This window comes from Aulonocara stuartgranti, assembly GCF_965226115.1.
Source record: "Aulonocara stuartgranti genome assembly, chromosome: 14".
NCBI lineage: Eukaryota > Metazoa > Chordata > Actinopteri > Cichliformes > Cichlidae > Aulonocara > Aulonocara stuartgranti.
The window spans coordinates 30,698,509-30,714,842 of record NC_138950.1 but is presented as its reverse complement, the minus strand read 5'-3'; the positions used below and the strand labels follow the sequence as shown (position 1 = coordinate 30,714,842).

The window sequence follows — 16,334 nt, the reverse complement described above, 5'->3', positions numbered from 1 at the left end:
CTTACCTAAAAATGTTTTTCTCGTCAGTTCAGACTAAGCAGCTTCTGTCACCACTCTCTTCCTAAATTCCTTTAGTGCCGATCTGCTCACAGTCTGGAGAGCATCATTAGTTAAAGCCGGCATTTAATTGCTAAAATAGACAAGCGAGAAGACACGAAAACCAATCTCCCCTTTAACTGCAAACATACTATCCTCTTTTACTCGTTTTCTACCACACACTGTTTTGTTTTTTCCCTTCCTCAACAGTCCACATGAATCACATATCCACAGTAATGGGCTCATTGCCACGATGAGCGCAGTGCCAAAAAGACTGCAAAGGATCATAAACGAATGATCCAAACTGATCTACAGTATGCGTCACTACAAAACCACAACTGTTGAGCTGACAGTCCAGCACCCTCCACGTTTCTGCAATGCTCTACTCCCCTGCTGAGGAGACTCAAGTGAAGCTGTCAGGGGTATCAGCCTCCAGTGCTGCTCTTTTCTGTGTCACAGGGCGCTACTGCGCGCTCACTGCTGTCAGCTCAGCTCCGAGACACTCACCACTAACTTTATTCAGACCAAACGGCGCTCTGCTGTAACAGTAAAAGTGAGAAGCTTCACCGCGAGGACTCCCCACTTCTCTGCCCTGTCAGGTGTTTCACAGGAAGGGAAGTCTCTTCACATACCTTCATAACTCGAGTCAGCACCGGACGGACAGACGCACATTAAATATCCACTGTTGATGTCATTTTCCTCTTAACTCCAGTGATTCCTAGCGGGAAACCAAATGAAAAGAATAAAACGGTCCCTTGCCTTGAAATCCAAAGAGGAAAGCGACGCCGGCGATCCACGCGGTGTGTATCCAGAAGTAAGCCATGGTTTCCTTCACTCAGGTGCAAAAGCTCCGCGCTCCTCCAGATGAGGCTCCGTCTCCAGCGGTAAGTTTCCCGACGAGAAAGCGCTGCAGATGAAGCCGAGCGGAGGAAGAAATCCCAGCCTGAGCGGAGCTGATGAGTAGGAGAGCCTGAGACCGTCACTGATTCTTCTGCTACCTTTGCGCGGACATTAGCGACCCCTACCGAGAATCTTCCATCTCACCCACGTTACAGTCACCCCGGTGGCTCTCACTTTGAGGCGGCACTACAGCTATGATCCAAATATTTTACAGGTATTCACAATTTTAGATATGAACTCAAAAAGAAGGATGTCCCGTATTTCATCCCTTCATACTCACATCTCTACATGTATTCGTACTGTATGGATTAAGGCTATCATGTGGCTTCATATGGTACAAAATATATAGACACTATAAACAGATACGCAATATTAATACGATATTTTATGTGACCGCCTGTACTGTAATTGCAGCAGGCTGTTCCGAAATCTTTAAAGAGTACAGAAGTTTTTTGGGTTTTTTTAAATGATGCAAAATAAGACCAGGACTTTCATTCTGAAATCAGACAAGTCACAGCCACAAGGCAAAGAAGAAATTACATCGCGTTGTTTGTAATTTCGCCTCTGTAAATCACAAAAACTACCAACATGTGACTGAAGTACAACAAAACTATCCCACTGTGCTGACATTCAGATGCAAAGTTGCAACACTTAAGTCCAAATATATAAAGACCTCACTGCACTCAAAGCTTTTCATCAACTGACTTTTTTTCTAGACCAGCTCATTGTTTTATAAATGCAGAGAAATTAGCACAAAAAAAAAAAAGTCTACATGTTTAATGTCACAGTATTAATTTGTGTCTCTGCCATCCTGTACAAGACTCACTTGCTTGGAGCTCCGTGTTATTATTTGCACTTTTCTGCTCATTTTCACCTGTGACGCTTTCACCCACAGGACCTCATATCACTGGGGGATTGTGCTCAGAGAGTTCATTTACATTCCCCCACCTGTTTCCATCACTGTGTTCATTTATAGTTTGGAGTGCTTTATGATAACACGCCAGCAGCAAAGGTTAGATGGTATCCTACCGAAGCGGCACATTGAAAAATATAACCCGCTGTCAGAGAACTGAGTGCTGATTGTCAGACGGAAGATTCGTTTCATGTTCGAGTTCGTTTTAGAAAAAAAAAATTAAAAAGAAATAAATAATTGGCCAGATGGATGAAAAGTGTATTATGCTTTTATGCATTATTCACATCCACAGGATATCAGAGCTCTCTGTGCATGTGGATATCTACCTAAGGGTTTATGGACCTCTTCATATCTTCAGTGCTCCTCAAAGCCTCGAAACAGGCTCATAATACTAATCTTCAGTCAAAGCCTTAGTCCTTCACATGTGGTAATCACTGACCATCTCTCAGCTTTCTCTCAATGTGAATTACATAAAGATATGTATAAATAAAAACTGAAATATGTTGAATATTAAACACTTTTCTTTGTAATTATTAGCTTGGTTATTTCACATTAATTACTTTGCATGCTTCAAAGCAAAAAAAAAAAAAAAACCGGAATGTTGCCAACTCTGGAATAAGACACTGATGTCCTATGAATCCAGAAATGAGCTAAATGTAGCCGTTCTAATCAAACTAACTAATTCCAGGCGATTTCCCAGCTGTTACAGGGGCCTGGTCAGTCAGAACATGCCATCTTTATTCCTTTCCATTAATTCAAAAGAAACATTCTGATTCCTTTAACAGTGAGCGCCGTCCACTCATGTCTAACACTGAACGCCAAGGTCAAAGCTCCTGACCGCTAAGTGTCCTGATTCATAATTAATTTCCAGCCCACAGTGTTTCTGTCCTCAGGCAAACCTTTGAATGTGAGTGTGAAATCCTTAAGCTAATTCTAATGAATTTCAGCCTGTGCCGACTGTGATTAGAAGTTGTTGGGTCCCTCTGATGAGGAAGTATGTAGCCTTGCAGTGATGATGGACTATAGATACAGGACTGTGTAGAACACACGTCAGGCTTAGTTATTCTGTTAAATAATCGACACACCTCAGAGTGCAGACAAAGAAATAACGAGAAAGTGACGACTGAAGACAGAAAGATCAAAGAAAGAAAATTATACAGAAAAAAAGAGTAGAGAGAGGCAATATTAAGAGCTGGTAATTTCACAGACTTTAGAGTTGAGTTGAGTCAGTTCTGAGTTATTTCACAGACTCTGCTCTAAACTGTTATCTTGAGGTGTTGCTTGCAGCTTCTGTTCAAATCCAGATTGCCGCCACCCGTTTTTGGTGCTTGGAGTGGTAACAAACTGTAGCCATTTTCACACACGCGCTGCAGCCTTGAACTTTTCTGAACATCACCTGTGAGAGCAAAAAATATCCATCCCAGCAAGTCTGCACATTAGATGGCATTTATCCCTCAAAGCAAAAAGCCAATGTGATGCTAAATAGAGGTGAAATGTGAAGAGAACGATTAATATTCTGGTACATTTACTTCCTACGAGCGGTCAGTATGTTTACTGCCTCCTGCAGATTTTAACAAGTCACGTTGAGATATAACTGTAAGATTGTTCCAACTGCATTCTAGATTTAAGAGAATAAAACTGAAAAAATGTCCAAAGGTCATGGAAAATGGACAGTGAGTGTATAGCTGTGTCCACCATTCCTGTAAGTACCGCTGCGAAAATCACATGGGGAGTAATGATGAGCAAAGTCCATCATGTCTGACGGCACTCCTTCCCAAAGTGTGAGCTTCAACTTCCATCAATCAAGTATCAGGATACAGCCCAGAAAAGATAATTATTGATTTAACCTCTAAATATGACACCACATTAGACAGCACTCTCTCCACTCTGCGTTGCATCCTCCAGGAAGGAATCATTTACAGTAAAGTCACAGATGCTCCGTGGTACTCTGATGCTAATGACTCTTGGAGCTCTAGTTTTGCTGTTGGTCTGTGTCCTCAATAAAGAGTTGCTCTGTCTATTTCTAGTGACTCCACCCCAGTGTTTTCCACCACACCAGACCCCAGCTGATTACCTGTGCCTGTTCTGAGAACATTTGATTTATGACTGTTTTTCTCTTATTAGACTTGAGCTCCCCGCTGCAACACTGCAGCCCTCAGCTGGCATGAAAAACCTATGAGAGCTTCCCTAAAGACTTTGAGGTCTCATTATGCTTTACATCCAGCAGAGAGCCAAATGACTGCAGAGCAAAGCACCACCTTCTGGTTCAGATATAGTTAAAGTGTGCTGGACTCTGTCACTGGGCCTTTTATTTCCAACAGGGAGCTTGATTTCAGTTCTAACAGAGGTCATCCCAAATATAGAGAGAACAGATAGATGAGGCAAGCATATACAGCTACAAAAATATAATAAATAAAAAGTTAGCGATTAAAATGACAGTGTTTTTTCCTCACTTCATCATTGCTGTTTCTTAGCTGTAAAAGGGGTTCCCGACTGTGGTGTCAAAGATCAGTTTCCTGTGTCGTGTTTACACGGGCTGGTCCCATCCTCTTGGCCCGCTACTTTCCATCTGGGGTGGTAATCTGCCTCTCCTATTTCTGTATAACAACCTTTACCCTGGTTTAGCTTCCCCATTTCTGTACCGGCTTCCGTTTAGGCCTGCACAAACAACTTCTAAATATATGTAGGTGTAGTGGTGCCAAATGTATGTATGCAAGCTTAGCGCTCCTAACATGGGCAAAGTCATAAAATGTATAACCATCAGAGATGTAGGTGCGAAATCTGACTATGAGCAACGTTCATAGAGGTATGTGAAATGCAAACATATTCCGGGCTTTGTTATTGTTCACTACACTGCAGGCAAAATCATAAAAATGCCTTTAAAGTAAGATTCATGAAAATATTCGACCTCACAAAATGAAGTAACACCGACCACGATGTCTCGTCATGGTAACCACAGATGGTGCTTTGCTAATTACAAGCTAACTGTTCTTGCGCTTAACTCCACTAATTGCTTCACATATTAATGTCACACATCCTCAGTAACTAACAGCACTAACGGTGCTTGCGAGCACTGCATCACAAGTTGCTGACAAGAATAAATCAAACAATCTTTCCTATGAAGTCTTGAAGAAGCTTGATATCAATGTGGTGAGTTTTCTCTAAAGAGCATCATTCGAAAATGATGATCTGAACAACAGGAACTGCATCAGCAGTAACTCTCAGTGGACTACAACATCCTCTGTGATTGGGGCTCACCAATGAGCCGTCCCGTCTGTCTTGTTAATATCCTGGAAGATCTGAAGTTTCCTTGAAACTGACAGAGAGTGAGGTTAAAGCTGGATGTCTGCACTTTGATCACATTTTGAATTTTTGGTGTAAACCCCACTATAGCACTGCGCAGAAGTAAAATTACAATCATTGTCATGGCAGCAGAAATGAGTTTCCTTCGAAGTATGGCTGGCCTATTCCTTAGAGGTAGGGTGAGAAGTTCAGCCATCCAGGAGGGGCTCAGAGTAGAGCTGCTGCTCCTCCACATTAAAAGGAGCCAGTTGAGGTGGTTCGGGCATCTGACAAGGATGCCTCCTGGGCGCCTCCTGGGTGAGGTGTTCTAGGCATGTCCCACCAAGAGGAGGCCAAGGTTCAGGGCCAGGACACGCTGGAGAGATTATATCTCTCGGCTGGCCTGGGATAGCCTTGGTGTTCCCCCGGACAAGCTGGAGGAGGTGGCTGGGGAGAGGGAGGTCTGAGCTTCTCTGCTTAGGCTGCTGCACCGCGACCTGGCCTTGGATAAGAGGAAGAAGATGGAATATCATTGTCCAAATACTTCTGGATAAATACCTGTTGTTTGTCATGAGTTGGTAATTAGAGCTGTTTCAATGGGAGCTTTCTCACAAGGACCAAACACAAGCACTCTGAGATTCCAGTGGCTTTGACAGAACAGCAATATTAGATGCCAGAGGAATAAAAACGATGCCCATCTAGTGAAAAAAAAATGTCCACAGGTTCAGTTAAGACAGTAAATCACCATCATCCATACAAAACCACTGCTTTAACTATGTTATTATATTTCATCAATTCAAACTGGAAGGCAAAGTAAAGCATTCATTTTAATCCTGCATTTGTCATTCTTTAAAAACGAATAAAAAAAAGAAATTGGTCAATGAATATATGATTGTGAAGGTTAATGAAATGTGAGAGCACATAGATATATAGATATATATGATGAAACGTATTAACTTTAAGCTCCAATGTAATAGTCTCATCTGTTAAAGATAATCGAGTCTGTTCATCACCCGTATTTACTCGTTTACCTTTCGGTCTGTGTTCAGGCTCTGTTGAGCTGAACCTGCTGCACAAATGAGGCTCATTTGTAATTTGATGTTATTTCTTTTCACAACTAGCAGCACAGTGGTTAACACTTGTTACCATACTGTCTGTAGCTGCTCAGTTAGGAAGACTGTCAAAAGGAGCAGGTGGTAGGAGAAAGGAAGCAGAAAAAAACCGACAGAGGGAGATAAAGATGAACAATTACTCAAGCTGCAACTTCAATGGAAGCCTGGGAATGCTGGGAAATTTTGACTCCTTAAACAGAAATGCAGCCATCAGCCTATTTCCATAACCTTTCCTGGCCCTTTGATAAAAACACAACTTAAAAGAATTCACAGTAAATAAAACATTATTCAATTCAAGATAAATCTTTTTTTATGTCACATTAAAAAATTATTTATATGTAAAGTTGTGGATGTAATGGACAATAACATCTCTAATTATTTTCAATAGAATGGCACTGTTGTTTTATTTATTTTATTCAAAGCTCTCTGATATGAAGCAGACAGACAGACAGTGACATGACTGAAGGATACACGGAGCTTTGTCCTGGTTTAAAGGACACAACATGGAAGTGCGTGTTTGTTTGTTGGAGGTGGTAGTGTCGGAGAGACAGAGGGAGTCACGATGTTCGCATAATGGGATAATGTGGAATGAATTTGTATATGAGCTACTGTACTTTGCCCTATTTAAAAAAAAATGGTCTGAACCACCATTACATTAGAGCGGTCACATGCACTCATCTAATTTCTATTACCAAGTGATTTAATCCTCATTTTCTTCATTATCAACAGTCATCAGCTCACACTCTGCTGGGTTCCAGCCCTGATCAGCTAAGCAGACGTGTTGTGGTCTAATAGGATCAGACAGGTGGGGAGACATGCTGAATAAAAACCGTTCTGCTCCAGTGAGAGTAACTGAACCAGAAACAGGATACAGATACCTGCTGCATGAACACAAACAGAGATCCTCGTGGACATGTTCAGCAGCTGAAGGTCCACCTTTGTTCTTATCTACCTTTTGCTCTTTTCATCTTTCTCCAAGCAGACTTGCTGCTTCTTCGCTAATGAGCATCTTTCTATACTGTCATTCTTTCCACCTCAAGTTGCTCTTTATTTCAGGAAATACAGAAAACCCACATGTACTGATAATGTTTTTTTTCTTACATACTATTAAGTAAATAAATAAAATGAAAGCACGCTTATGAAGTCTTTCACCGGCAAACACTCTTGCTGTAAGTTCCTGTGAAATCACTGGGATCCGCTCTAGTACATAATTAGAAAAAAAAGTTCCTTCGTGTGTAAAACAAACTCAAGAGTGATATTTTTTTCTGCTAAATGACTTGCCTGCAAATGTAGACACATACACACATTATACATTTTCCACCTGCTTTTTGGGTGAGGAGTGTGAGATGTGTGATGGGAACTGTCAAACTGACTGATTTCTCCCCTCTGCTTGGTTCCACTCAGCTGCCTGTCACTGACTCGTCATAAGAAAGTCTTGGTGATCTATTTAGTGAAGCCAGAGGTCTCAACAGTCCATGTTATGACAAACACAGTGACATTTCATACCAGATGAGCATGAGTGTCAACAATCTGGATATATGAGATTCTTCAAACCTCTCAGGACTAAGCATACCAGCAGGCTGAATATTGAAGCTCTTTTCTCCTTACAGCTAGAGCTAGATGTTTTAATGCATGTTAGAGGAGTCAATATGGAATAGGGGGGATGCAAAAGCACTTAAAAGCAATTTCTATTTGCAAACCAATCTGATTTAAGCTCAAATCAGCTGACTTCATCATTTCTGTATGTATTTGTTAACTACAGTATAATTTTAGCCATTTGCACCAACAAAACAAGAAAGATAAGAACGCAAACACAATCATAGCCCCCAACCCTCCACGCACACACGCATCCACAAACAAACACCTACACAGACAGAAGCACGCACAGCTTTCTAAACCATGAAATGATCTCATCGGAACACTACTGTGAAAAATCAGAGCGTATCCATCCGGAGTCTCCGTGGAAAATCAACACTTAAAATGTGTAGGAGTCTGCTGTTGTCTGTAGAGTCACAGATGTTACAGTAACAAAACAAAAATTGGACTGAGATTGTTGTGTACATATCATTGCATGAGCGTGTGTGTGTGTGTGTGTTAGTGTTTGCTAGTGCATTATAGTGATTATTCATCCTTTGCAACATCCTGTTATGTAAAATGAAAAGATGGTTCTTTTTCTCAGGACCTGTCCCCACATTCCACACTCTTATCTCAGCACAAAGATACCTTATAGAAACAAGACTGCATAAGACAATGAGCAAGAATGGTGATAGCTGAGTTCCCAAAATAACACTTGTTTAAAACCTCTTTGAAATTACGACATTTCTTTGAAAGCTAAATGTTGTTTCAAAAAAATCATTTTTTGACAAGTTCTTTATTGAAAAACTCTCATTAAATCCTACCAACACCATGAACTACATTATTAACTAAGGCACAATGTGCATGTTTTGTAGACATAAATCACCTCGAAAGGATTAGACAGAGGGGAGAGGAAGTAGCCTCATTAAAGACTTTAAAAATATTTCCCTCACCACAGACGGAATAGCATATACTCTGTATTTAAGACTAAGTAAATAAAATAAATAAAAAGAAGCTCATAGACATCTAGTAGTACCTCGGCACAACAGTTGACGATGAGCATGGTGCAGAGGTTTTCATTCTTCAGAGGATAATCAGTGCTTACTGCACTTTTTTCCAAATCACACTTCAGTAAGTGGTAGAAACTCCTGCGGGTTTCTTTACAGGTTACAGAGCAGTTTGTGTTTGTCCACATCAGTGTTGGTCAAGTCACTTGAAAAAAGTAATCAGTAACTAATTACTGATTACTTCCCCCAAAAAGTAATCCTGTTACTTTACTGATTACTTATTTTCAAGAGTAATTAATTACTTAGTTACTTAGTTACTTTTTAAAAACATGATTTACAACCTGAATGATGATGAGCCACAAGCCAATAAAATCTTTTATAATCTTATTGTAGTAGAGGAAGAATTTGATGCTGTAATATATACATGTTCAGCAGGTTAAAAGGTCACTGGGAGTATTTTAACTGGGTGAGAAAGAAGTTCAGAGTAAAACAAAATTATTCACAGAGTCTGTCAAAGGTGGCAGAAATATAAGATTAGCAGTCAGCGCAAACAATTTTGCAATTTTAGAAGCCTTTTTGGAATAGACGTAAGACTATGTGCTATGTCTGTTATTATAAAGCAAGGTTTATAGTTTATGCTTGTGAAGTGATGAAAGTCTTTAATCTACCATTCCTTTAGTCTTGTAGCCAAGTGTTGCTGTAATTACTGATTAGCTGCAATCCAGTCTTCAAGTCTGACGTCATTAGCCGCGTCTGGGCCCAAACTCCGCTGCAGGTCCCTAAGGCAAACGATCACTGCAGGATCACTGAGAGTCGAAAAACTGTCTAAATTCTTTCATCTGTAATAAAGTGATCAGTGTGGCTGCTCTACCAGGGGTAACAATTAAGTTTAACATCCAGGCATCCATGAAAATGGAATGGAGTTAGAAGTTACCAGGGAGTTAGCTCGCTAGTTTCCATCTAAATATAACACACCATGTTCTGACTGAGAGATTTCTGAAACCAATTAAGACGTACACCTCTGCTATCACTTCCGACATGAATGAAGACAGCAAAGTAAACAGCAGTGGCATTTGTGGGGTTACTGAATTTTTGCTAGCTGGTATATAATGATGTGCTACGTGATTGCTAGCGACACAGCTATCTTAGCATAATATAAACAGTGAAGCTGGAGGATGAACTTTTTTCCACTCGATAAAAGTTAACTTGAGGGTTCCCGATGGTCAGGAACAAATGCAATCACATGGCAGGACGCTTTAAACCGATCAAACTTCAGTCAGGAAAACAACTCGAATGATCCATCCACAATATGAGGTTAGTCATTGATATACTGCTGCATAGGCTGGGCTTTAATTACATCGTAAGGTTTTAAAAACCGAGCTTTAAAATGAATACTGGTAATAAAAATCGAGTGAGGCCGACAGTGATCACTGACTGGTTTTAGGGGCTTTTTTTAAATTAAATAGAGCAAGAGCATTAAAACATGCTAAAAACACAACAGCCTTATTAAACGGAGGGTAGTTTGGGCTCAGAAGCAGGATTCATCACGTCATCACTTAAAGACCGGATAGCTTGTATGGATCAGTGCACAGTATTTTTGACTCTCATAAGGGTTATTTGATGACCCTACTTGCTTCCGATGATGAGGGCAATCGTGAACATTTGTGAAAATCACAAACATACAGTGGATTATTGGATAATGAGGACGGCTAATGTTATGTGTGCAAAAAACCTCCCAAAACAGCTATGTTCAACATTTAAAAGCACAGGTACAACTAATTGGTAACTTAAAAGAGCTCCAGCCACTGGCACTATTGCTGTTTCAGCTTGTTCATTATTGGTATCATTGGACTTCAGTGCCTTCTTCCATAGAATTGGCTATGCAGATTTGCAAACTTTGTCTCATCTTTACTTTTCCTGCTATGATTCAAAATGTCTATAGTGAAAAGGTTTCATGCAGAACCTAGTTCCCACTCAGGCTAGCAGACGTACCCTGCTGTAGGCCACATTTATGGAAGTTACTTTCAGTGCTACAAATATTCACCAGCTCAGCTTGGCCACACATTACGCAGAGAAAAAAAAACTGCATGTAGCCAGTAGGTAGTAGACAAACAAAATGCAACAAATCATCCCTACCCCATTAGACAGTGAATTTCTATAGATATTGTTTTCAATAACACAATAGTGCCCTGCAGACTGTTCACAAAGCTGAGGGATCTGGGACTTAACAGCCGTCTGTGTGCATGGGTGTTGGACTTCCTCACTGGCAGAACTCAGGTGGTGAGGGTGGGCAGGTGCTTCTCCAACAGCATCACCATCAACACAGGAGCACCTCAGGGATGTGTCCTCTCGCCACTGCTCTACTCCCTCTACACTTCAGACTGTGTGGCCACCCATGGCTCCAACACCATTGTGAAGTTTGCTGACGACCAGTGTTGGGACTAACGCGTTATTAAGTAACGCGTTACAGTAACTACGTTATTATTGTGGTAACGAGCACGGTAACTAGTTATTATGCCAAAATCAGGAACGCGTTACTCGTTACTGGGATTTAGATAGGGTCGTTACTCGTTACTTCGAGTGGTGGCTATCGCGGAGCTTCCACAGATTCAGTAACATTAGCAAGTGGTGGAGGCAGCAGGTGGATGAAGGAAAGGGGACCCGAGGCGGCCGCCGGTCCAAGTGTGAACTGAACTTCAGGTAAGAAGTTATGACCTGCAGTCTCTCTGGGTCAGATATGAACCAAGTTTAGGTGGAGTTTATTTTCGTTATTCTGACTTTTTCCGTACTGCTACTAGCTAGCATGACGGAGTTTCTATACAGCTGGGCGGTGCTATGAAGTTACTGATGTTGAACTTTATTTTGTTCATAAGTTATTAGAGTTGCCAACCGTCCCGTCTGGTATTCAGAGAAATATTAGCGTTTCTTATTGAGGTGAAAAGGAACAGTTTGTCCCGTAATTCAGCTACAATGAAAAAGACACAAAGCTGGAGTTATTCTGTGTTTGCGCTGCACAGCTGCCTCTTCTTTCATTCTCCCCCCTCCCTCTCCCGTTTCTACTTCTACAATCATGAAACTGATCAATGATCAGCTGATCGTCTCTCTTGTTTGTTTATCGCTCACTTTGCTCCGAAAGAAGAAACCAGCGGATGTCGCGCTAAACAGCAGCAGCACGTTTAAGCTTGATCAGCTGTTGTTAGAATTTATTTAATATTAATTTCTAGTATCAGCTGATGTTTGCTGGAGCCACAGCTGCAAAAAAGCTGCTGGTCATGATATGGTTTGGATATGTGGTGAGAGGGAAACATGAAGACGAAACCAGGAGATGTCCTTACTGGATCATCAGAGCTGAACAGGTGAAGGAGAAACAGGTTTACCTTTTAGGTGACATGAATGAGTTGAAGGGAAGTTATGAACTGTTTCTGAGAGACAAATAACCCCAGGATCCTTTTCTAAGCAGCTGACAGTTGGTAACTGTGCAGGGGCGGGCCTAGCAAAGTGTTGCCAGGGGGGCATGTAGGGCATTAACAGCGAGAGGGGGGCACAAAGAAATACTTTTCTTTCTTATTCTCATTTAAAATGTCTCGCTTTTAAAAAATAATTATCTGAATCTTACAACAAACGATTGATAGATTGATGCATATATACCATCAAAACAGTGTACATCACTGTCACAACAGTGTTTATTTTCATTCAAAGGCTTTATGATTTTTCCTATATTGGTGGTAGTCAAAATGCCCGGGCCAATTTTCTGTCCCAGTCCAGCCCTGTATGCAGCTCATCTGCAGTCTGGTGTTGCCTACATCTTCCTATTCAGAAGGCAGAATTTCTGAGTTCTGAGTACAATCAAAGCACCACGACTGCAGTTTTTGTGTTGGATGTAAAAGGCGCACATGACTCTGTGACGTAGGCTAGAATCATGGCAGCAGTCAATGACGGTCCAGGCGTGGGATTCCTCTCGTGGAAATGTGCACATTATCTTTTTCTTTCTATTGGTCGGTGGCACAGTGCACTTGTGGCAAGTAAACAAGCTAGAAGACTGGCAAAGTTATGGAAGCAACACATTAACAAGAGAATTCTGAGTAAAACCAAAGTTACTTTCCCTAGTAACTAGTTACTTTGAAAGTAACGAGTAACTTGAAGTAACTGAGTTACTTTTGAGAGAAGTAACTATTAATGTAACTAAGTTACTATTTTAAAGTAACTTACCCAACACTGCTGACGACACAGTGGTGTTGGGTGCCATCTCCAACAACGATGAGACGGCCTACATGGATGAAGTGAAGAATCTGGCATCGTGGTGCCAGGACAATCACCTCCAGCTGAACGTCAGCAAGACCAAGGAGCTGGTGGTGGACTTCAGAAGGGGTCAGCACAGAGACTACAAGCCCATTATCATCAATGGAGCTCCAGTGGAGAGGGTGCAGTCCTTCAAGTATCTTGGTGTCCACATCTCCTCAGACCTGACATGGGCTGTCCACATTCAGGTCCAGACCAAAAAGGCTAGGCAGCGCCTGTACCACCTACGTCAACTGAGGAAGTTCAGGGTCTCTCCAAAGATCCTCAGGATTTTCTATACAGGCGCTGTGGAGAGCATCCTCACACAGAACATGACATCGTGGTTTGGGAACAGCTGTGTGAAGGACCAAAAAGCTCTCCAGAGAGTGATCCGTACAGCAGAACGCTGCTGCAGGATTGCTCTCCCCCCGCTTCAGGACACCTACACCAGGAGATGCCGGACTAGAGCAGCGCAGATACTGAAGGACCCGTCCCATCCTGGCAACAAACTGTTCCAACTTCTGCAATCTGGTAGAAGGTTCCGCATCATCCGGGCAAGGACAGAGAGACTCAAGAGGAGCTTCTATCCCCAAGCCATCCGTGCCCTAAACACACACACCCGCCCTCTCACATCATCTATAATTGACTGAGTCAGGACTCTTCCAGACACTAAACCAAGGCACAATGTACATTTCAATTCCTTTAATTTTAAATATGTTTATATTGTCTATCCTGTAAAATAGTCAGATGTCTATTCATATTAATGTACAGAATTCACCTGCTTGCTGCTACTACTGCACATTCACCCAATGTATATACTATATTGTGGAGGTATGTAATAACGACAGGAGAAGTCTCTGTGTCTCACTCCAACTTTTTTAACTGACTCTCAGAACTATATTGAGCGCCAAAATCTCCACCCCAACACTTCCGTTCAACTTGGGTGTGAGTGGAGCCACCTGGTGGTCCGCCACACATACCCCCCCCTGAACACACAGTTAGGTCCCTATTCAGTCCAGGACCCTGGGTCTAAGCAAACGACCCGAACGACTGAACCTGGGAGGGAGAGAACATGCAGAGGAAGGTCCATCCTGTGAACGAGGCTGGTGAAGGCGAGCAGGAAAGGCAGGAGGAGGCTCAAACGCCGGTGGTCCGGGGGTAGTCCTGGGGGGAAAACCAGAGTCTGTCAACCCCATCGAAGGAGGGCGGCCACGGCGAGGGGCCTGGGCCGGCACTACATTACTGTCCGGAAGAACATGTGCAGGTTTAAGTCTGTCAACACACACAGTCTCCCTTCGACCCCCAAAATCCAAAACAAAATGTTCCTGGCCCGGTTCAATAACCCTGATTGGGCCGTCATACAGCGGCCGCAGCGGTGTCCTGTGGGCATCGTGCCTGACAAAAACAAACTTAGCAGCCTCTAGAGTCTTTGGAACAAAGGTTTCAGGCATGCAATGGTGCACCGGACCAGGAACCCGAAGCGAGTGCAAAAGCGGGTTGAGAGATAGCACCGATGGATCGAAGCAGGGAGGAGGATTTTCGGGCAAGAATTCTCCAGGCACGTGGAGGGGCTGACCAAACACTAGCTCAGCTGGGGAAGCGCCGAGATCCTCCTTAACCGCAGAGCGCAGCCCAAGCAAAACCCACGGGAGGCGGTCAACCCAATTGCCATCCTTTAAGGAGGCGCGAAAAGCAGCCTTAAGCGACCGGTGGAACCGTTCACACATCCCATTAGCTTGCGGGTTGTATGCGGTTGTGCGGTGGACTTTAGCCCCCAGTCCATCAGCCATGGCCGACCAAAGCTCGGATATGAACTGGGGGCCTCTGTCTGACATAATGTCTGCGGGTGGGCCGAAACGCGAGACCCAGCTTGACAAAAACGCCTTGGCCACCACTGCTGCGGTAGTGGACGCCAGGGGAACCGCCTCCGGCCACCTGGTGGTCCGGTCAACAACAGTCAAAAGGTGCGTAAAACCTTGTAACTGCGGCAGAGGACCCACCAGATCGACATGCACATGATCGAAACGTTTGCCGGGTATGAAGAACGGCTCCAGGGGCGCCTTGGTGTGTTTATGAACCTTCGCACGCTGGCAGGGAATGCACGCCGACGCCCATTCCTTAACAGATTTGCGAAGGCCTGGCCAAACAAATTTAGAGCTGACCAGTTTAACAGAGGCCCGGACCCCTGGATGAGAGAGAGCATGTACCGAGTCAAAAACTTGACGACGCCAGGAAGCGGGAACCACTGGGCGAGGGCGGCCGGTGGAAACGTCACAGACGAGGAGGGGACCACCATCCTGCACGGGTCTGTCCTCTAGTATGAGGCCCGTCTGGGTGGATTTAAGCGCGAGGATGTCCAGGTCACCGCTGTGATCGGCAGCCATGGCGGAGTAGTCTATGCCGAGAAAGACGGGAGAAACCAGCGCACGGGACAAACAGTCAGCCACATGATTGGATTTACCAGCCACGTGCCAAATGTCCGTGGTAAACTCAGAAATGGCTGCCAACTGGCGCTGCTGGCATGCACTCCATGGATCAGAAACCTTGGACATGGCAAACGTCAAGGGTTTGTGGTCCACGTATGCGGTAAAGTGACGACCCTCGAGAAAAAAACGGAAATGACGAGTTGCCAGGTGGAGCGCCAGTAGCTCCCTGTCAAAAACGCTGTAATTGCGTTCGCTGTCACGTAGCGTACGGCTGAAAAAGGCGAGCGGTTGCCAGACACCCGAGATTCGCTGTTCCAGCACCGCACCCACCGCTATGTCGGACGCATCGGTGGTCAACGCAATCGGCGCTGAGGGGGATGGGTGGGCCAGAAGGGCAGCATTAGCTAACGCTGACTTAGCATCAGAAAACGCTTGGATGCTTTCCGGAAACCAGTCAACGGAGTCATTAGCTTTTTTACCTTTTAACGCCCCATAAAGGGGCTTCAGCAGATGTGCCGCTCTGGGGAGAAAACGGTTGTAAAAATTCACCATCCCCAAAAATTCCTGCAGTGCCTTAACATTCGTGGGACGCGGAAATTCCGAAACAGCTCGGACTTTGTCAGGCAACGGAACCGCGCACTCGGCGGAAATACGGTGCCCAAGAAAATCGAGAACGGGCAACCCAAACTGGCATTTAGACGGATTAATAATCAGTCCATGCGCTGCCAAACGCTGAAAAACCTGCCGCAGATGGAACATGTGCTGCTCCTTCGAGCTGCTGGCCACCAGTATATCATCAAGATAT

At 43.6% G+C, this 16,334-nt stretch overlaps 1 protein-coding gene across 1 annotated transcript in view; it reads right to left on the bottom strand.

Moving 5' to 3' along the window:
* Positions 1-1,092, bottom strand: part of lsamp (limbic system associated membrane protein) — a 480,200-nt gene extending 479,108 nt beyond the window's left edge. Inside the window, exon 1 of the mRNA XM_082503811.1 lies at positions 796-1,092. Coding sequence (XP_082359937.1) covers positions 796-859 — 64 coding nt within the window. The 5' untranslated portion in view covers positions 860-1,092. The remainder of the gene's footprint in view (positions 1-795) is intronic.
* Between the last annotated feature and the right edge of the window lie 15,242 nt (positions 1,093-16,334).